Source organism: Pan paniscus, chromosome X (genome assembly GCF_029289425.2).
Source record: "Pan paniscus chromosome X, NHGRI_mPanPan1-v2.0_pri, whole genome shotgun sequence".
Lineage (NCBI taxonomy): Eukaryota > Metazoa > Chordata > Mammalia > Primates > Hominidae > Pan > Pan paniscus.
Genome location: NC_073272.2, coordinates 40,023,975 through 40,047,005, shown reverse-complemented (window position 1 = coordinate 40,047,005; position 23,031 = coordinate 40,023,975). Strand labels below are relative to the sequence as shown.

General features: G+C 39.1%; 1 protein-coding gene and 1 pseudogene across 2 annotated transcripts in view; one reads left to right on the top strand and one right to left on the bottom strand.

Moving 5' to 3' along the window:
- OTC (ornithine transcarbamylase) overlaps positions 1-23,031 on the bottom strand; it is a 91,623-nt gene that overhangs the window by 20,635 nt on the left and 47,957 nt on the right. For both annotated transcript variants that reach the window (XM_057301046.1, XM_003815381.5), the window contains 2 exons: positions 22,759-22,846; positions 887-1,040 (listed from right to left, as the gene is read on the bottom strand). In XM_057301046.1, the coding sequence (XP_057157029.1) occupies positions 887-1,040; positions 22,759-22,846 (242 nt within the window). The remainder of the gene's footprint in view (positions 1-886; positions 1,041-22,758; positions 22,847-23,031) is intronic.
- Positions 7,099-9,776, top strand: LOC129395203 (protein Cripto-like; annotated as a pseudogene).

Genomic DNA, 23,031 nt, shown 5'->3' with positions numbered 1-23,031 from the left:
TATAATCTAGTAATGATAAAGCTCCAGGGGGAAGCATTAAATTATCTGGTGTATATGTAAAGCCACACCCACAGACAGCCACTTTGGTATCTGACATAATTATATCATCTTCTCTGCATGGATCTCATCCTCATGTCCAAAGTGTTTTGTTTTGAGCTTAACCTCACATTTAAATGTGTGTAGTTTATTCAAATGTGGAAGAAGATGGGCCTATCCAGTTTATCTTGTCTCCTCAGAGTTATCCATAGACATAGAAACCATGGCTGTTAGGATTTCCAGGGGCAATATAATGTAGATTGGCTATGGCAAACCAAACAAGAGGAATCTTTCAAAGTTATTCAAGTTCCTAATTTGGGAGGACTAGAATGGCTAAATTTGAGCCCCAATTCTATAAATTCTGCATATTCTTAACCCTACTTTTAAATAACCAGTTTATTAAAATGATAGAAAGTGGCCCCCTCTTCCAGAGTGACTTAGTAACTAACCTTTTTGAATATTCAAAGCACACTCCACCAGTCTTCACTCCCAAGCCACAGACCTGATGTCTATAAAATCAGATATGGCTTGTCCATTTTGTATGCTCCAGTGTTCTCTATTCATTCATTGTGTTAAATATGGCACCGAAAAATCAAAGGGATTGACAGAACATAAGATGAGATACGGGCTAAAAGGGTTTGGGAATAGGGTTGAGTGCAGAGCGATCTTAGAGTCTGTTTTTAACAATGCCCTGTTTTCCCCAGAAAATGCATACATAAGCTGTAATTCTTTGTCAAGCTGGTATTTGAAAATAAAACACCAATACCATGATTTAAGTAAACTGTTTCACTTAAAGCAAGTCAGGAATTATTTGATTTTGCTCTTTTGTAAGACAAATAAATAAACCAACCTGGAGCGTGAGGTAATCAGCCAGGATCTGGATAGGATGGTACAAATCTGACAGCCCATTGATAATTGGGATGGATGCTTCTTTAGCCAGGGTGTCCAAATCTGATTGTTTATACACTCGAGCCAATACTGCATCTGTCATGCTAGACAATACACTGTGGCAAACCAAGAAAAAGATATTCTAAGATAATTATGCTTAATAATGCCTTATTTAATACAAGATCAGAAATAATAACAAGAAACACTAATAAATAGAATTTTTACTACATGAAAACCTACCAACATTACAGGTTTAAAAGGTAATATTAAACATGTATTCATTACATAAGCCAGATGTTCTACCTCCCACGACTTATCCAGTGACCAGCGATTTTACATTTTTTATGGAGATAATTGTGGGCCCAGCAGACATAATGATGAGTTATAATTAATAAATGGCCATTGGTTAAAAGGGACAAGACCAAAAGCAAGATATACAGAGAAACATTAATGACCTGCCATATGGCTAATTTTCTTTCACATCATCCAACAGAAAAAAGATACATTTTCACTGTGGAATTGCAAGTCCCAGTGTGGCAGCCATGGAAGTGCACACACAGATCACCCTACAGAAGAGAACTTGCTGTGAGGAGAGCCATTGGCTGACACTCTAGCTGCTACACCTTCGGATGCCCTGCAGCATTCCTGCCAAGGCCACCCTCCCCAGGCTGTTCCAACCTGATGACAGAACACAGTGGGGAGAATAGCGCTGGGCCATTCCTGCCTGACAGGGACCTCTCTGATGGACAGTCTGTGCTCTGGGGCTCCCCACCAGCCTGGCTGAGACTTTCTCAGAGCCGCGCTACTGGCTGAGGCTCTCCCTACCCACGCGTCCTTCTTTCCCACAGGGGTCAGACCTGCCTCCCTGTCTGAAGGCCCTCTTGCCCACTCCTGCTGCCTCTCTCTTTATGTTTCTTGGTATTTCCCTCAATAAATCTCTTGCAAGTCTAATTCCTTCTTGAAATCTGCTTAGTGGACCTGAACTGACACAGAAAGCAATAAACTCTGGTGCTTACAAAATTCAAGGACTGCTTGGCCCCAGGGATTAGAGAATCAAAGATTAAAAACTATATTCCTATAACAATATTTTTCTAGACTTAAGGATCAGATTTTTTCTAATTTTTAATGGATTTATCATGCCCATGGCTCCCAGATTTTCAAATTTCATGAACCAGCAAGATTTCCAAAAATATGTGGAGATCAACATAAGATTTGCAACTCTTTATTTACCAAATTAAGAGCATGAGAAAAGCAAATAAACAGGTATAATGTTACTACCTTAATTTAATTTAAAAAGGATATTTCAACATCAAAAAGGTGTGAAAGACAATTTCTTTCTTTTTTTTATAATTTCTTTTCTTTTTTTTTCTTTTATTATTATACTTTAAGTTTTAGGGTACATGAGCACATTGTGCAGGTTAGTTACATATGCATACATGTGCCATGCTGGTGCGCTGCACCCACTAACTTGTCATCTAGCAATAGGTATATCTCCCAAAGCTATCCCTCCCCCCTCCCTCCACCCCACAACAGTCCCCAGAGTGTGATGTTCCCCTTCCTGTGTCCATGTGATCTCGTTGTTCAATTCCCACCTACGAGTGAGAACATGCGGTGTTTGGTTTTTTGTTCTTGCGATAGTTTACTGAGAATGATGATTTCCAATTTCATCCATGTCCCTACAAAGGACATGAACTCATCCTTTTTTATGGCTGCATAGTATTCCATGGTGTATATGTGCCACATTTTCTTAATCCAGTCTATCATTGTTGGACATTTGGGTTGGTTCCAAGTCTTTGCTATTGTGAATAATGCCGCAATAAACATATGTGTGCATGTGTCTTTATAGCAGCATGATTTATAGTCCTTTGGGTATATACCCAGTAATGGGATGGCTGGGTCAAATGGTATTTCTAGTTCTAGATCCCTGAGGAATCGCCACACTGACTTCCACAATGGTTGAACTAGTTTACAGTCCCACCAACAGTGTAAAAGTGTTCCTATTTCTCCACATCCTCTCCGGCACCTGTTGTTTCCTGACTTTTGAATGATTGCCATTCTAACTGGTGTGAGATGGTATCTTATTGTGGTTTTGATTTGCATTTCTCTGATGGCCAGTGATGATGAGCATTTTTTCATGTGTTTTTTGGCTGCATAAATGTCTTCTTTTGAGAAGTGTCTGTTCATGTCCTTTGCCCACTTTTTGATGGGGTTGTTTGTTTTTTTCTTGTAAATTTGTTTGAGTTCATTGTAGATTCTGGATATTAGCCCTTTGTCAGATGAGTAGGTTGTGAAAATTTTCTCCCATTTTGTAGGTTGCCTGTTCACTCTGATGGTAGTTTCTTTTGCTGTGCAGAAGCTCTTTAGTTTAATTAGATCCCATTTGTCAATTTTATCTTTTGTTGCCATTGCTTTTGGTGTTTTAGACATGAAGTCCTTGCCCATGCCTATGTCCTGAATGGTAATGCCTAGGTTTTCTTCTAGAGTTTTTATGGTTTTAGGTCTAACGTTTAAGTCTTTAATCCATCTTGAATTGATTTTTGTATAAGGTGTAAGGAAGGGATCCAGTTTCAGCTTTCTACATATGGCTAGCCAATTTTCCCAGCACCATTTATTAAATAGGGAATCTTTTCCCCATTGCTTGTTTTTCTCAGGTTTGTCAAAGATCAGATAGTTGTAGATATGCGGCGTTATTTCTGAGGGGTCTGTTCTGTTCCATTGATCTATATCTCTGTTTTGGTACCAGTACCATGCTGTTTTGGTTACTGTAGCCTTGTAGTATAGTTTGAAGTCAGGTAGTGTGATGCCTCCAGCTTTGTTCTTTTGGCTTAGGATTGACTTGGTGATGCAGGCTCTTTTTTGGTTCCATATGAACTTTAAAGTAGTTTTTTCCAATTCTGTGAAGAAAGGCATTGGTAGCTTGATGGGGATGGCATTGAATCTGTAAATTACCTTGGGCAGTATGGCCATTTTCACGATATTGATTCTTCCTACCCATGAGCATGGAATGTTCTTCCATTTGTTTGTATCCTCTTTTATTTCCTTGAGCAGTGGTTTGTAGTTCTCCTTGAAGAGGTCCTTCACATCCCTTGTAAGTTGGATTCCTAGGTATTTTATTCTCTTTGAAGCAATTGTGAATGGGAGTTCACTCATGATTTGGCTCTCTGTTTGTCTTTTCAAAGAATAATCCTTGAAATGAATTATTTGAGCTTTATGAAATTCACTATATAATTCTTATTCTTATTTTTCTTATTCTACCACTTCTAATGGAAGCTTCTCCACACCAGGGTCAGTGGGGATAGAGATTTGTAAACCACTGCTTTGAACTACCTAAGCACGCTATATTTTATAGCATGAGAAGTGAATCAAAGAGCCATTTTAAAAAAATGTGATATTGGTTAACTTTTGATGGTGGACTAAGACAAGGGGTTTTAAATTTTTGCTGCACATGAAAGTCACTTGGAGAATGTTTGTTTGTTTGTTTTTGAGATGGAGTCTTGCTCTGTCTCCCGGGCTGGAGGGCAGTGGCGTGATCTCAACTCACTGCAACCCCCTCCTCCCAGGTACAATCAATTCTCCCACCTTAGCCTCCCAAGTAGCTAGGATTACAGGCTTGCCACCACACCCAGCTAATTTTTGTATTTTTAGTAGAGACAGGGTTTTGTCATGTTGGCCAGGCTGGTCTCAAACTCCTAACCTCAGGTGATCCGCCCACCTCGGCCCCCCAAAGTGCTGGGATTACAGGCGTGAGCCACTGCACCTGGCAACTTGGAGAGTTTTTTAAACTCTTGATGCCCAGGCCATATTCTCTGTCAATTAAATCAGAAAAATCAAAATCTCTAGGAGTGGGACCTAGGGATCATTATTTTAAAAAATATTCTTACTATATTGTAACGTGCTGCCAAAGTTGAGAACCAAAGCTAGCATCTTGCTCCTCAGAGTAGCAACATCAGCATCATCTGAGAGCATATTAGATCTTCAGAATTTCAGGCCCCACCCAGATTTACTGAAGCAGAATCTGCATTTTAACAAGGTTTCTAGGTGATTCATTTGCATATTAAAGTTTGAGACTCCTAAGAAAGAGGGAATTGAGACCGCCATATTTTTGAAAGCATCATCTATTATTTTCTTAAAATCCTAACCAGGCAATATATCAAGAGTAGACAATGCTTCTGAGATGGCAGCCCACAAAAACAGAAGACTCTGTCTATAATATCCTTGGCAGGGAGGGAATTGAGGGAAAAAGGCAGCTAAACTCCTCTGAGCAAAGAATAGTTCACCACCTTCTGTTAAGGCCCTTCTCGTTAGAGAAGCAACTACCCTTACTTATTTGATGCCCTAAGACAATGGTTCCCAGACTTGGGTGTGTATCGGAACTAAGTGAAGAACTAATACTAATAGATTACAGAGAAATAGAGTAGGTCCTAGGCCTTTGTCCTCTTACTAAAACAGACATTCTGTTTTTCATACTATAAGAATGCAGGCTTCCATCATGGAAAAGTAACTTAAGTGGAAGTAGATATGTCAATAAGGTATATAATCATAATCAACTATCACTTCCCTATATCAGATGAATTGGTTAATTTTATGATGTCTAAAACCCCAAGAAAGAGAGAGAGAGAAGGAGAGGGTGGGGGCAGAGGGGTGTTTAATCCTAGAGGTCATACTTCAGACTTCTTTAAACATGTAGCACTCCCTAAAGTGTGTACAGACAAATAAAAAAAGTCTGGATTAACACTGCAGTTGACCTTCTGGAATCTCATAGCCAGAAAAGCAGATTTGACTTCTATTATAGCCTCTCAAATCATTTTAGGCAGCTAGGACCTTCGGCTGCCAACCTGTTATGGTTTTCTCAAACTTTACAGTATGTTGTTGAATTTTGCTAGATTTAGTGTGTGTCACATGCAGACATTATCTTAACCTCAAAGATGAAGAAATCAAGGCCTTTTAAAACCTTGAAGTAATTAGAGCAAGGTTAGGAAGGAGTGAGGAAGATGAGACTGAAAGACAGAAATGCTAGCAGAGCAATTGGAGAAGTCAATGACCTGTACACATGAGTCTTTCAAGAAGATTGAAAAAAAGGCAGGTGTGTTTTTCTCTCTTTAATAAGTCCCCATCCCCAAAACTCCTGAAGCAAAGCAGTCAAAAGATAAGCATGCCTTTAATTTTTCTGTTTATAATGTCAAGCTGGTATCCCTGGAACCTCTGTGGTGTAATTTCATGGGAGTATGCCTGGTTGGCTTTACTCAGGTTGCAACACTTTTCTAGAACAGAGGTTCTTTACTTTGGCTGCACATTAGTATCACCTACGGAGCTTTTACAAAATCCTGATGCCATATTCTGCTTTTTGGAAGGTTAAATCAGAAGCTATGATAGTGAGACCCATATCAACATTTTTAAAGCTCCCCAAGCTAATCCAATATGAAGACTAGGCTGAGAACCATTGTCCTAGAAAACGGAGTGAGAGAGGAGGTGGGAGGAAAGTGGGCTACTGTGCCGCTGGGTGACACAGTGGATCAATGTAGAGGAAGAAACTCTTAGTAATTGCTGAAATCTCATACAATAAGAAAAGTAAGGGATAACGATATGATAAGCTATACTGGAAAGAACAAGATTTTACACACTTATAAAAGACGTATTTTCTTTAAGCTCAGTCGCTACCAAGAGAAGTCCCAAGGCAGCAGCAGTAGCTGTAGTCTTTCCCCACTTGACACTTGTAAACATCCCTAGTGACCAGATTTTTGTCTCTAATATTGTTCTATTTTTTAAAAAAGAACCAGAAACTATTAGAGGATAGTCAATTTCATGTTATTGGGCAGAATAAAATCAGAATAGGTCTGTAACATTTTGTTCTTGCCAGGAAACAAGAGTGATTTGTTTTTTAAATGGCAGAGGCACTGCTGAAAGAAAAACAGTCAGCTTAAAGGAGCTCCCATTTTTCAAGTTGTGATCATTTGTAGTAATAAAAATCATGAAATGAAATAAATTATGCTTCTGAAGGGACATGATGCACATAAGAAAAAAGTTAATGTAAATAAAATGTACAAAATTATAATAGTAATATCAAAGAAGAGTGAATATTATGTACATGTAAATTTATTTACTTACATAAGTAGGAAAGTGTTTATATATAACTATAACTATACATAGATATTTGTGGGGTTTTGTTAAGTATATTTCTCTTCATATAGTATAGATATGTATTGTTTTTATCTGCATAAGCCACAAATTACTAACATAATTTGTAAGCCAAACAGTCCTAGAAATAGTAGAAACTGTACCATGAATAAACAGGCCTCAGCAGCATTTGTGGTCTTATATATAAGTGAACTAGAAAAGGAGTCCAGCGGTTGGCTAGCACCAGTCGCATATGCAGTTTCCAATGAGGAAAACGATAATAACCATTTACTCCAAAACACTAACTTAGTTAAATGTCCATAAAAAGAAGTCTAATTTTTTTTTTTTTTTCAGACGGAGTCTCGCTCTGTCGCCCAGGCTGGAGTGCAGTGGCATGATCTCGGCTCACTGCAACCTCTCCCTCCCAGGTTCAAGCAATTATCCGGCCTCAGTCTACCGAGTAGCTTGGATTAGAGGCATGCGCCACTACGCCCGGCTAATTTTTGTGTTATTAGTAAAGACGAGGTTTCACCATGTTGGCCTGGCTGGTTTCAAACTCCTGACCTCAGGTGATCACCCGTCTCAGACTCTCAAAGTGCTGGGATTACAGGCGTGAGCCACCGCACTTGGCTAAGAAGTCTAAATTTTAAGATTCACTTTTCTGTTTCTCTGGAAATGAAACCTTTTGATGATTTAACTAATTAATTACAACACAATGCCAATAAGAAAGATGAATGTTTTTAAATATTGAAACCAGGCCAGGTTAATATATTATTAAATATTGCAATGAGTCATGTGCTGCCAGAGATTAAAAACAAACAAAACTTAAATCTTCTAAATTTCTTTAAAAATCAGAATCCATGGCAGGGCGCAGTGACTCATGCCTGTAATCCCAGCACTTTGGGAAGCCGAGGCAGGCGGATCACCTGAGGTCAGGAGTTCGAGACCAGCTTGGCTAACATGGTGAAACCCCGTTTCTACTAAAAATACAAAAAAAAAAAAAAATTAGCCGGGCGTGGTGGCACGTGCCTATAATCCCAGCTACTCGGGAGGCTGAGGCAGGAGAATCACTTGAATCCGGGAGGCAGAGGCTGCATTGCACTCCAGCTTGGGCAACAAGAGCAAAACTCCATCTCAAAAAAAAAAACAAAACAGAATCAATTTAAAAGATAAAAATACGGCTGCTCTCTCTCATCCTCTGGCCTGCCTAAACGTTCAGGGGACAATGACAGAGTGTAATTTTGATCATGGCCATTTCAAAAGCATTTGAACTGGAATTAGTTGGCCAGGTTGGGTTGGGCCACCATAACTTGCATGTCTATCTCAGGAAGACTTGGCTTTCAGAGGGGACAGCACTCAGCCCCAGGAGGAGCCTGCAATTCGTCCTTATTTCAGAGTTTGTGCCATCCATGGGGACACAGGACAGTAAGGAACGAAACAGAACCTGCTGTCTAAATGGGGGAACCTGCACGCTGGGGTGCTTTTGTGTCTTCCCTTCCTCCTATGGATGGAACTGTGAGCATGTTGTGTGCAGAGAGAGCTGTGGGTCTGTGCACCATGACATCTGGCTGCCCAAGAAGCGTTCTATGTGTAAAGGCTGGCATGGCCAACCCCTCTGCTTTCCTGAGGCATTTCTACCTGGTTGTGATGGCCTTGTGATGTTTGAGCACCTCATGGCTCCCAGGACTCTGGAATACTACCATCTGCATGTACCACTTTTATGCTAGCTGGCACGTGCCTTTCCATACAAAGTTACTATGAACTGACATTTACCTATTTCCAGAAATAACAACTTTAGATATCATGCAAATTTCATGACCAGTAAAGTCTGCTGCTCCAATGTCCTAACTGAAAGAAGATCATTTGTTAGTTGCCTTAAAATAATGAATACAATTTTGGGAGTCTGAAGCAGGCAGATCACAAGGTCAGGAGTTCGAGACCAGCCTGGCCAACATAGTGAAACCCCGTCTCTACTAAAAATACAAAAATTAGCCGGTTGTGGTGGCATGCGACTGTAGTCTCAGCTACTCAGGAGGCCGAGGCAGGAGAATCACTTGAACCAGGGAAGTGGAGATTGCAGTGAGCCAAGACCATGCCACTGCACTCTAGCCTGGGTGACAGAGTGAGATTTTGTCTCAAAAAACAAAAAAAAATACATTTCCATAATGGTCCCTAACACTTCCTCACTTCTTTCACGTACCAATTACTTCTTACCTCTGCCCTGCCCTCCCCTCAGAAATTACTTTCCTTTTTCAAAAGAAAGTCAGCCGTATGTACATTGTGCCCAAGTCCTATGTTTCTTGATACATGTAACTCTACCAAGGTCTTACTAACATGGTCTTTTAAACAATTGAATTATATCTTCAGATTATTAAAGGCTAATCCTAATGCGAAACTGAGGATAAAGTTTTGAGTAGAGTTGATCAAAATCAATTAAAATGGTCTCTTTAAAGTGAAAGAAAGCCTCTTTAAAGGGAGGCGATGGAGGGAAGGATCAGAAAGCGCTGGGGTAGTAATAGAAATCTGTCTGCATGTGTGCCAGGGAGATGGGGTAAAAAAGAGGAAGCAAATGGGAGAGATGGACAGGAAAAAAGAAAATGAATTACTTGACTGATGATTAGGTGGATGTAGAGAAGCAAGTTAAAAGGCTAAATTGAAGGGCAAGTTTCTATCATCTACAGAAAGTTATATAAGACAGACTCTCCTTTTTTCTAACAGCACTGTAAAAGAATGAAATCTCCTTGGAAAAAAATTATACCTAAATTTCCCCAACAAGATTGCTTAGTAAATTATGTTTTCTCCAAACTATGCAATTATTTTAACTGTTATAAAAGAAAAGAAAATGTTCACAATATATTTAGTTGTAAACCAGGCAATAAAATTATACATTGTAAAGCCTAATTAAAAAATACATTGTGTATATGTGTATGCACAGTAAAAATGGGAACTACATTGACAAAATGTGTCATGTGGTAGACAAAATAATGGTCCCCAAAGATGTCCATGTCCTAACCCACAGAACCAATGAATATATTGCTTTACTTGACAAAAGGAATTTTGAAGATTCATATTCATAAGTTAATGATCTTGAGATGGGGAGATTACCCTGGGTGGGCCCAATATAACACTAGAGAATAAGAGAGAGGCAGGAGGTTAGAAATGAGAGGAGAAGCTATGAAGACACTGGGTTTGAAGATGGAGAAAGGGGGCCTCAAGCCCAAGGATACAGGCAGCCCTTGAAAGCTGGAATGGACAAGGAATTGGATTCTCCTCTGGAGCCTCCAGAAGGAACACAGCCCTGTACACTCATGTTAGACTTCTGCCCTCCAGAACTGTAAGATAATATATTTGTATTGTTTTAAGCCACTAAGTATGTGGTAATTTGTTAAAGCAGCAATGAGAAAACAATATAGATTCCATGACAAAAACCAAAAACTATGTGATAAAAAAATATTGTCTAGTGGCCAGCAGCTTGAGTTTAAGTCACCTTGAATTTAGCAACCAGTTCCCACTAACCAACCAAAATTAAGTGGCCAGTAATCCACTTAACCTGTATCCCTGACTTCCCGAGGTGATATGTTTGTTCTTTCCAGTCTGGAAAAATTACATAAACCCTGAGAAAGTATAAAGAGTCTCTTGTAGAATTCCCGACAATCCAGCAATGTACAGAAGTTTAAATTCCAGGACCATACAAAAGTAAAAATAAAAGGAGATTTAAGAATAAAAAACCAAAATTAAATCTATGATATTAATAGCTTTGTGCCCAGTTTTGTTGTAAAAATAATAATCGGCTCTGTAATCAATGTGGTATTTTACGTGTATTTTTTCCTTTGTAAGATGTTTAATGCAGGGAAATCTGAAATGTTAGGCTTGTGATTAAGTTAAATGTTTAAAAGCATTTCATTAAGTTTGCAATCAATGTGTAAATGGTTGAGTAGATTTGTTTTGTTCACTTAATATACATTTGATTTATTGGTTGTATAAGTAGTGTGTGAATATTTAAAGCAATGAAAATTTGAATATGCATCAGAATTACCAGGAGGACTTGGTAAAACACAGCCAGCTGCTTCTGATTCAGGAGGTCTGGGTTGAGGCCTGAGAATTTGCATTTCTGAAAAGCTCCCAAGGGCTATTTATGCCGTTGACTTGGTAGCTGTGCTTTGAGGAACGTTTATTATTTTAGGTTTAAAAAATGCTAAATGTTTGACAAATTCATAAGGTTATGAAATTGGACTGTAAACAAAGGACAAAGAGTGCGGAATATCCCTGTAGGCACAAAAAGCCCCTTGGACATGAAAGCACCTGTGGGCAAAAGGGAGCGTGACAAAGCCTGGCAGAAAATGCCACTTTAGTCCTCTTTCAGCCACAGGAGCTTCAAGTAAGGTGGAATCCAATGATATGGGGGTTGAGAGGGAGCAGCTCCTAGGTTGCTTTCACATTGGACTCACTTAGGGGAACAAAGATATTAAAGACACTTAACTAGACAATTAGTTCATATTATTTTGTGAATGACATTGGTATCTACTTCATGCTTAAAATTGCTAGAAATCACCATTTTAATTCTTCCAGGCTACTAAAGATCTTTAAAAAATAAAAACAAACCTTTTCACTGGAAACAATGACAACCCTGTAACTAGAGCTGGACTACAAGCACATTAATAGTAATCTGGGATTTATAGAGCTCTCCATCAATCTAAAACCCCAGCTTTAAACATTGTAAGAGCTTTATTATATATGCTACACATGAAAAGTTGATAAGTTAAAAAAATACTCTCTGGTTCTGTAATGACTTTTCATTTTGCCCTCTTTTCATTTCTATTAATATATACAGTACTGTTTGCCTTCCAGTGCATTCTTACAGCTCTGCAGACAAACTTTGGCATTAGCCAACAATGGTAGCAAAAAGACTTTTGCAAAATCCAAATTACTCAAATTTAAAGTTTCCCACATATACCAGCTTGCCCTGGAAGTTTAATGGCCAATATTAGGATTTTTCAAAAATGATTAACAAGTTAAAATATGTGTTCAACCTATTTTGTCTAAATATTTAAAATGTCTAGTTTCATTCATCATCTCTTTTCCTACTGTTTAGAAAAAGGAAAGGCACGGCATGAAACTTTAAGTGGAAAGATGGTTCCAGAGATAAAATGTTAACATCCATTATTTCTGGATGATGGTGGTATCAGTGGCTCTATTTTTTAAATCTTCTTTAGTATATTCTATCAAAAGGAATATTATTTTAATAATCAGACAAAATATCATTCAAGAAAGGAAATTTCTCCCAAGTGTGACTTTGAAAGTAATTGAAAATGCCCCAAGTCTTCTTAGAGCAATGGCTAATTCTTGGTCTTAATAAAGAAATGTACAAGATGAGCCTGGAACATCTTGTCACACCACAAAGCAAGAGAGTTATCGAAGACTGATGGAGTTAGGTCAAAATGACCCAACTTGAACAAAGATGACATTGACCAAATATGGGACAATTTGATAATTAATAAGAATAATAATTATAATAAATTGAAACCTTCAAATGTATTAGCATCCAATGAGTTTATAAAGATACTAATAAAATGGGAGAACAATGAGAAGAATCATAGCAAGACCAATTCTAACTCAATTTCAAAGATAATTCTCAGTCAGATTGTATAAACTTTTGATGAGAACAGTCAGACTACATAGATATCAGACAAAATAGCTGAGTATATAAAGAGTGCCTTAGTACTGGGTACTTTTTTTTATAGTTTAAGTTTTAGGGTACATGTGCACAATGTGCAGGTTAGTTACATATGTATACATGTGCCATGTTGGTGTGCTGCACCCATCAACTCGTCATTTAACATTAGGTATATCTCCTAATACTATCCCTCCCCCCCTTCCCCCACCCCACAACAGGCTCCGGTGTGTGATGTTCCCCTTCCTGTGTCCATGTGTTCTCATTGTTCAATTCCCACCTATGAATGAGAACATGCGGTGTTTGGTTTTTTGTCCTTGCAATAGTTTGCTGAGAATGATGGGATGATTTATGCAGGGCTCAATGACCATTTTGAGAGAGTGATGGTCACTCTCTCCATGAAAAGGATGGTTGCTATAAATAAATCCTTTCCAACCCTTAGTTTCTGTTGTTGCTTGGTGTTTTTTCTTTTGGTATAAGATTGAAACTTATTTAGGAATTAATGAAAACACCCTGAAGGCTGAAACAAAACAAAGCAAAATGAAACAAAAAAAGACAATAAACAAAGCCTCTCATGACGCCAGGAAAACCTGGTGCAGAGTTAGTGTGGTTGGGTGAACAAACACTAAAAAATAAAAAACAAGTAGTGTGCTGGGCCAGATCAAACATGGATGTTGATGAGCAAACATGGATGTTGATGAGATGGACAATCATACAGCAATCCTGGTGCTCTTAAAAGGAGTTCAGTTGTTCCTAAAGTATTGGAACATGGTGCAAGTGTCTCAAAAGCCAAAGGCAAACAGAGGTTGTATTCTCATAGGGTCCTGTTATCCATTTTCTCTTTTGTCTCCATCCTGCCTTGTTTGAATCAGACTGCATGCCCTCTAAACTCCAGTTTCTTTCACTGACAACTCTTACCAGTTGAACAGCTGACTGGGAGATAGAGGAAGGATGTTTTGGTTGTGCATATTACATCCTTGAGAACCCTGTAATCACTTAAAAATGGATGTTTCTGATTTTATTTTTTGTCAAATTCAGCCAAGTCCCAAAAGGAGACTTAAGCAGACTTAATCTCTATCCCCAATGTAAATTGATTATGAGATAAACTCTCTGAATCTCCCTCTGGGAAACAGAATTTTCTAGCCCTCTGGCATCTCTACCCAGATGATTTTAGTTATATCAACATAAGAATGATGAGGAAATAAGATAGATAATACTCTCAGCAAACCTAGATGGGTTCTTGTCAAATGGGCTGGTGTTGGAAGAAGCCAGAGATGTTGAATAAAATTGCCATATTCAATTTATTAATGAAGGATCTATAATGGCCAGGTTGTTTTGATTTAAATGTTAGATCCCAAGTTTGAAGACCTTAGAGAAAAATGAATGGGGTATAATGGCATTTAGAATAACTTCTTCAAAATATGCTAATGGAAGTTCAGTGGGTCAGTGTAACCTGTTTAGGAAAACCACAGAGATAGCCAAAATTGAGTCAGTGCTTGTCTTGAGATTGGGTTAGATCATAACTTGATTCAACCAACATTACTTGAATTTCTTCTGTGCGCGTGTCCTTTACAAGCACGATCTCATTTACCCTCATATAATGCATTAAGATAAGTATCTCCATTTTGCAACTGAGGAAACTGAGACTCAGAAGCATCTGGCCCAAACCATAAGGGCTAGCATGTGGTAGAGCTCTGAATTGAACCAAACTGTGACTCTGCTTTGAAGCCCCTGTCCTTGACGCTCTGGTACACTGCCTCTAAGAGAATATATCATTGTTCATGGTGTGAGAGACTGTCTTTTGTCATCATTTTTCCCAATAATATAGAATTTTCATACCTGCTGGGTTCTTGGTGTTCTCTGTAAAGATTCATGGAAGTATCATATTTCCCATTAGGTACCAATTTATTACTACCTCATGAGATATATATTTCCCATTAGGTACCAATATTTTAAAACATTTTACCAAAAATCGTAAAACATTTAACATTTTTAGTCTGGACATAATTGGTATAAATACCTGAATAACAGTATTCCAGCTTTTTTTTTTTTAGAAATATTCCTTTTAATATGACAATGGTTCACTCCTCTTGAGGATTGGGCCTCATCCACAAATCCCTCTATAACAACTTTCATTATTTGAGAATAGCAATGATTGGAAACCCCTTTTATGGTGTCATAGGGACATGTGGATATGTGGTTATAGTGGGTTGAATGGCATTTCCCCAAAATTCATGTCTACCTAGAAACTCAAAGTGTGAGCTTTTTCAGAAGTAGGATATTTGCAGATGTAATTAGTTAAGATGAAGTCATATGGAGTAGGGTAGGTCCTAAATTCAATGACAGATATTCTTATAAGAAGAGGAGAAGATACACAGAGAAGCCCAGGCAAAGATGGAGGCAGAGTTTGGGGTGATGCCAAGGAATGCCAAGGATGACTGAAAGCCACTGGAAAGGGAATTGTGGTCCTGTTGAAACATTGATTTTGGACTTCTAGCCTCCAGAACTGTGGGAAAATAAATTTCTGTTGTTCTAAGCCACCATGTTTGTGGTAATTTGTTGTGGTGGCCATAGGAAACTAATATAGTGGTATACATTCATTTTCTTTTCTACTGGTTTTACAAATTAGCTGAACACATTTTAGCAATCACTACCATAAGTAAATTACATCTATAGGGAAAGAAATTAGAGTAGAACAGTGTTACATTATTTGGTTTTATATGGAGCCTTTCATACACGTGGTTCCTGAAGCTGCATTACTAAGTACTATATTAGAAGACAAATGACTGGGAAGCTATTATGCACTTTTCAGTAGTACGCTGAGCATTAGGCATGAAAAGCTGTCATTACAGAAGAAACAGAAAGCCTTGAAACTGGAGTGATAATGCCCCACTTGCTGTTGCTAAATTCCATATGATTTAAATCTTCTAAAAAATCAGTGATCTGAGTCATGCGAAGGTGTCACTTCTGGTGTCACATCTAAAAGGACAAGCCCAGAACAAGGAAAAAAAAAAAAAAAAGAATATCCAGTTCATAACCCCAGTAGAGCACCTGGTAAATGACAAAATCTGAAAATACCCTCACATCTGAAGTAAACTTAACTGAATATCTATGTGTATGTTTTGTGTTTTCTGATATGTTAGGGGGTGAGAAGGAGCTCCTAAGAGAGACTCTTCAATAAAGGGAAGTGAGCAATAGGACTGATTCTATCCAGGGGAACCTAGGCCTCCAGGGATCCATGCTGAAGCAAGAAAACAACTCAAATCTTAAGGCTGTCTTCCCATGGATATAACATACACTCCCTTACCAGTTACAGTACATCTAGGTAAAAGAAATTGAGCAAAATTCAGAAGAGAGATGAGAGCCTGATTATGCAGAAAAAAGCTAACATAGCGCCTTGAGGTGGCTGTCCTTTAAAGGGCTGCTTACAAGGCTGACCCTTGGCTAGCATCTAGGAACTTGGACTTTAGGAGGGTTCCCACCATTCCCAGAAATGAGAAGGGTGGTCCACTGTGCCCAAACTGTTTGGATATGCACTATGTTTTATGCTGAACACCTGCTTTCCTTCTGGGTGTCTGGAATTTGGGATCACACTAGGCAGAGGGCACTTTTGTAACCAGTCCCCAGTAAAAGCCTTGGGAACTGGTTTGCTGGGGAAATTAAGCACATCCTGTGTGACACTACTGGGAGGGGACTTGTGGAAGCTTGTGCCTAGTCTCCCCTAGACTTTACCTCATGCACCTTTTTTCTTGGCTGATTTTGCTTTGTTTCTTTTGTTGTGATAAATCTTAGCCATGAGTATCACTGTATGCTGATCCCTGTGAGTCCTTCTAATAAATGATCAAACCTGAGTGTGGTGTTAAAGACTCCAACATATCAGCTCCTCCAAAATATCAGTGGACAGCTCCACCTCAGTGCTCCCCTTCAGTCACCTCTAGATTATACAAAATGCAACTCAGACCAAGCTAACGAGATTTCAGCCATAATATTCTGTATAGTGAATAGGTTTTATTATTGTAACAAGGAAGAAAAGAACAATACAGTTTTTTCTCTCCTTAATTGTCAGATCTTCTTTGGGATACTTGTTTATTATGATCTAATTTTTAAAATCTTACTAACTCTGAATGTAAGACTTTTTTATTGTAATAATACTTCAAATGAGATCTAAAAAGCTTCTGCATAGCAAAAGAAACAATCAACAGAGTGAAAAGGCAACCTATGGAATGGGAGAAAATATTTGCACACCTGTGTCTCACAAGGGGTTAATGTCCAAAATATAAGGAATGCCTACAATTTAACAGCAAAAAAATAAAAGTCAAAATTAAAAAAATAAGCAAAAGATTTGAATAGATATTTCTGCACAAAAGGCATACGAGTGGCTAAAAGGTATATGAAAATGTGCTCAATATTACTAATAATTAGGGAAATGCAAATTAAAACCACGGTGCAATATCACTTCACACCTGTTAGGATGACTATTATCAAAATGACAAAAGATAACAAGTGTTGACAAGGATGTGGAAAATTGGAATTCTTCCACACCACTGGTGGTGATGTAAAATGGTGCCACCACTATGAAAAACAGTGGGGAAGTTCCTCGAAAAATTGAACATAGAATTATCATATGATTTAGCCCACTTCTGGGTATTTAGCCAAAGTAATTGAAATCAGAAACTCAAAGAGATATTTGTATTATTGTGTTCCTTGCAGCACTATTCACAATAGCCAATAAGTGGAAACAACCTAAATATTCATCAACAGATGAATGGATAAAGAAAATGTGGTATATATTCACAATGAAATATCATTCAGCCTTACAAAGAAGGAAATCCCGGCATATGCAATATCACGAACGAACACGGAGAACATTATGCTAAGTGAGATAAGTCAGTCACAGAAGGACAAATATTGCATGAGTCCACCTATGTGAAGTATTAAAATGGTCAAATACATAAAAGGAGAAAGTAGAATGGTGGTTGCCAGGGGTTGGAGGTGGGGGGCAATGAGCATTGCTGTTCAACAATTATTTCAGTTATAGAAGATGAATGAATAAGTTACATATATATATATTTTGTTTGTTTGTTTGTTTTTGAGATGGAGTCTCACTCTGTCACCCAGGCTGGGGTGCAGTGCTGTGACCTCAGCTCACTACAACCTCCACCTCCTGGGTTCAAGCGATTCTCCTGCCTCAGCCTCCTGAGTAGCTGGGATTACAGGCACACGCCACCACGCCTGGCTAATTTTTGTATTTTTAGTAGAGACGGGATTTCACCATGTTGGTCAGGCTGGTCTCAAACTCCTGACCTCGCGATCCGCCCACCTTGGCCTCCCAAGGTGCTGGGATTACAGGCATGAGCCACTGCATCGGACTTTTTTTTTTTTTTTTTTAACAGAGCCTTGCTCTGTTGCCCAGGCTGGAGTGCAGTGGCAGGATCTGGGCTCACTGCAACCTCTGCCTCCTGGGCTCAAGCAATTCTCCTGCCTCAGCCTCCCTAGTAGCTGGGACTACAGGTGTGCGGAATTTTTTTTATTTTATTTTTAGTAGAGATGGGGTTTCACCATGTTGGCCAGGCTGGTCTCAAACTCCTGACCTCAGGTGATCTGTCTGCCTCGGCCTCTCAAAGTGCTGGGATTACAGGTGTGAGCCAACACACCCGGCCATAAATAAGTTCTAAAGATCTGCTGTACAATACATTGGATTTTGAATGTGTATTTAGGATTTTTATTCCTTGTTCTGATTTTATCTTTCCTTTCTTTGGTGGGTGAGACTGAGGACCAATCTGTAAGGTGCTTTTTTAAAAAAAATCAGGTTCAAAATGTGTTTGTTTGAAGATTTTAGAACATTAATGGCTCCCCTTCTGTTCCTGAACACATCCAGCTTGTTGCTGCCTTAGGCTTATGCATCAGCAGTTCTTTCTGTGACACTCTTCCTACAGCATTGCGTACCTGGCTCTGTCATTTTATTGAGCTCTTAACTTTCACATCCTCAGAGAGGCCTTCCCTGACCACCCAATCTAAGGCAGCCGCCACCCCACCAACAAATAACCCGGCTTTAGCTTCATCATAGCACTTATTTCAACCTGCTCTTCTATTCATGCTTTGTTCATTTGTTTAGCAAAAGCCTCCTCGCTCCAGAATGCAATTTCCACTCTAACAAGAAACTTGTTTGACTTGATCAGCATTTTATTTTATTTATTTATTTGAGACAGAGTCCCGCTCTGTCGCCCAGGCTGGAGTGCAGTGGCACAATCTCAGCTCACTGCCACCTCCACCTCCAGGGTTCAAGTGATTCTCCTGCCTCAACCTCCTGAGTAGCTGGGATTACAGGTGCCCGCCACCACACCCAGCTAATTTTTGTATTTTTAGTAGAGATGGGGTTTCGCCATGTTGGCCAGGCTGGTCCTGACCTCAGGTGACCCACCCCCATCCCCCCCAGCCCCTCGGCTTCCCAAAGTGCTAGGATTGCAGACGTGAGCCACCGCACCCAGCCTTGATCAGCATTTTATTCTCAGTGCTAAAACAATGTCTGGAAGAAAAATGAGGCATTCAATAACTATTTCTGAATAAATGAATAATTAAATCATTTGAACAAATAAGTGACACTATGGAAATTGCATTTAACAGCTTTCAAGAGACTGGCCCGGTTTTCTTTCTTTCTTTTTTTTTTCTTTCGGTTGCTACACTCACTATATTCTCCCTCAGGCTCTTCTTTCAACAATGTGCAGGCACTTTTTATTCGACCAGGCCCCCAAAGCAGCTGGACCAGCAATGAAGAAGCAACACCGTCAATCAGTGTCAGGCATGCATGATTCTTTTGATTTGAAAGGGCCAGCAATGTCATTTAATCATCCTCCAATCCCTTTGCACCTTAAAATGTTAAACTTCTACAAAAAGCAAAGGAAGCGATTGCTGAGGGTTACAAGGTGCATATCAGCAAGGTAGATGTCATTAAGATTTGCTTCCTTGCATCTCCTATTCAATTGCATCTGTGGAAGGTGGTAGTTTTATCTTGTCTTCTTCAATTTAGCTTTATTGAATTTCTGAGTCCCAGCATATCTTGTTTGTCAGATATTTTGGCAGATTAAGCAGTAATGACGTACACAAAAGAAAGTCAGATTTCTACAATAGCTACTCTACTCCTTTTTCTGACATCCCCCATCTCCCATGCCAGCCTCTTCTGATATTGTACTATCCTTGTTCTCTTTGTGCCCTGAGGATTTCCTCCTCCCCCTCCTTAATTGCACCTGTTCTCATGGCACAGCCTTCTGCAATTCTCCCACATTGAGACCATGGAGGTAATTTTTACCACCGAGCTTATATTTATATTTCTTCAGCTCTCAACTTCACTCAAGGTCTTTATCTCCAATGACTTGTGAACATTTGCACTCAGAGGTTCAAACTTTAATGCAATATGTTCAGTGCCTAATCTGTCATTTTCTCCACAAAGCAGAAACTCCTTTCATTTTCCTGCTTCTGCCTTTTCCCTTCATTGATTGTGCTTGGTATACTTTCATTGTAATAAATCATAACTATGAGTATGACTATATGCTCAGTCCTGTGAGCCCTCCTAGTGAATCATCAAACCTCTGGGTTGTCCTGGGGACCTCTTGACGTGCAAGTCAATGTTGTCAATGTTTTCTTTTCTTTTTTTTTTTGTCTTTTCTTTTCTTTTGAGATGGAGTTTTGCTCTTCTTGCCCAGGCTGGAGTGCAATGGCGCTATCTCGGCTCACTGCAACCTCCGCCTCCCGAGTTTAAGCAACTCTCCTGCCTCAGCCTCCTGAGTAGCTGGGATTACAGGCATGCGCCACCACTCCCGGCTAATTTTTGTATTTTTAGTAGAGACGGGGTTTCTCCATGTTGGTCAGGCTGGTCTCAAACTCCCAAACTCAGGTGATCCACCCGCCTCGGCCTCCCAAAGTGCTGGGATTATAGGCATGAGCCACCACGCCCAGCCCAATATTTTCTATAACTTGTTTCGCTGCCCCTCTCGTGGGCTGAATAGAAGCAGCATTGTGGGGTAATCAAAACAACACGGCCTTAGAAAATAAAGACAGCTTGATTTAAACCCTGACTTAGTCAGCTTCTAAGTTCCATTAACTTCTCTGAGCCATGCTTTCCTCATCTATAAAACCAGGCCAATAATACTTACTTTGCAAGATTTTAAAAAAGATTTAGAGATAATAGCACAAAAGGTCCACGGCAGACAATCTTTAAGGAGTAGCTATTATTTTCAGTGTTTTGGATAAGACAAAATGGTCAAAATGAATTATATGGACTCCATTTCATGGACCCATGTATTCATGTAGCAATGGAACTATAATAATTATATGGACTCAAAATGTCCCAATCATTTTGGAACTTGTAACAAAAAAAAAATCTGTAAGCAGACTGTTTTGCTCAGCATCTATGTAGAGCTCCTCTAACTAAGGACTTGCAGTGAGAATTGTGTGGAGAGCAAGCCCAGAAAAGAGCACGTTTATACCCATCCTCAATTTTCAGCCCATGCTTGGCTGTTTGTCTCTTGATCTTGGGATCCTGCCCACTGCACTGATTTCTGGATCCTGACCTCTTTCTGACTGCCAACCTGCACTGCTCAACTCCTTTTTTGGATGCTCAGCTGTTCCTCCCACTGAACCCTCTTCCAACCAGTGCTTTACATATGACTCATTCACCATCTTTCACCTGGTCCTATATAGAGGATCCCCACTGAAACTTTGCTTGGATATGTCTCTGGCTTCATCCCTTGATCAGCTTGTAATATTTGCTTTTGAATAAAGTATACTTTCACTTTTGTGGAAGCAGAATTATCAGACAAATATAATCCAAGTCAGAGGCAGATTATTTGGAAGAAAAAATTTATGTTCCTTGATTCCTTTTGTCCCTAGAATCCAGAAGCTAATCACACTTCTTAATACTTTCATTGTCCCATCTGAAATAACATAACTAAAAGGTTTAAAGAAGAGTTATTTGAAATCTCTTCAGCAAGTCAAATGAGGTGAATTCTTTAGTATATACTAGGGTGGTTGCCATAAAAAGCAGACGGTATCTGCAAGAAATAACTTCATGGCGTATCATTTTCAGGAAAAGAATCATTAGTCTTCTCTTTTGAGGGCAAAACTTTTAACAAAGACATTTGCTCTGGATTTTTTAGCCAGACATGATGTAGTGGTATGAGCATTGCATGAGGAGTCAGGAGGCCTATGCTTCAGTTTCATTATAATATAGTGGGGAAGAGCCTTTCCCCGTCTCTCCCTTCATCTAGATGGGAGTGAGCTACTAGTACTTCCTAATGAAATGTAAGTGGAATTGTTTGTACTGCTTCCCTGCTAAGGTGGCTTTGAAACAAGTATGCCTTCTCCATGCTCTATTCTCCTTGGTCCTGGCTGGATGTTAACACCCAAACTGACCTTGAAGGTCACATGTTGAAGATGGTACAATCACTCTCAGCCAGTGTCCCTGAATAACCCACATAAATTAATAACCTGTTCTTCCCTTTTACCAATCAGGAACATCTGCACTATGTTAACACATCGACATTTGAGATTTTGTGTTATAGCAGCTAGTCTGTGCCTAATTAAGTTGTTTCACTTCTTTATGACAATCTGTTTGGGTTGTTATAAGGATTAAACAAGTCAGAAAAATACCTAGCACACAATAAATGCTCAATAAATGTTATTAGTAGTTATTAATATTATTACCTAGTCTGATAGTAACTAGTTATGAGTCACTGAATGTCAGTTTCCCTGGAGCTTCATTTCCTCCTCAACTGTTAAATCTAAGAGTCATACTTGATGAACTCAAAATTTCCATAAGTTTGAAATTTTATGATCAGAAGCTTCTTCAAAAAATTGCCAAGAAAAATTATTTCAACCGATGGAAAGTGGCCACAGGATGAGGGAGAGGCATTCAGAATATCAGGGAAAGAGGGAAAATGGAGAACAGAACAATTAGAGGGAAAACCATTATTTAAAGAGAATTATGTTTTATTTTTGAAATTTATCCATCAGATTCTGAAATCAGCTTTGGAGAGAAGAAAATATTTACAAACCGGGCCGTGTCCGTGAGACTTTCATTCACACCCAAATGAATATCTTGTGTGGTAAGAAAACAAGGATGTCCTCCCAGAAGTGCAAAGCCTACAATAAAAAAAAAGAAAAAAATCATTTTGAAAAAACAACTAAAGTGGAAAACAAAATTACAAAGAATTGGCATCATCTCAACTGAAAAGTCAAAATCTTTAAAGCTCTCCAACTTCTCTGATAGAGAATTCCCATGCAAAGCAAAATGAGGAATTGAGGGAAGTAGATAAAATTTTGTGCTC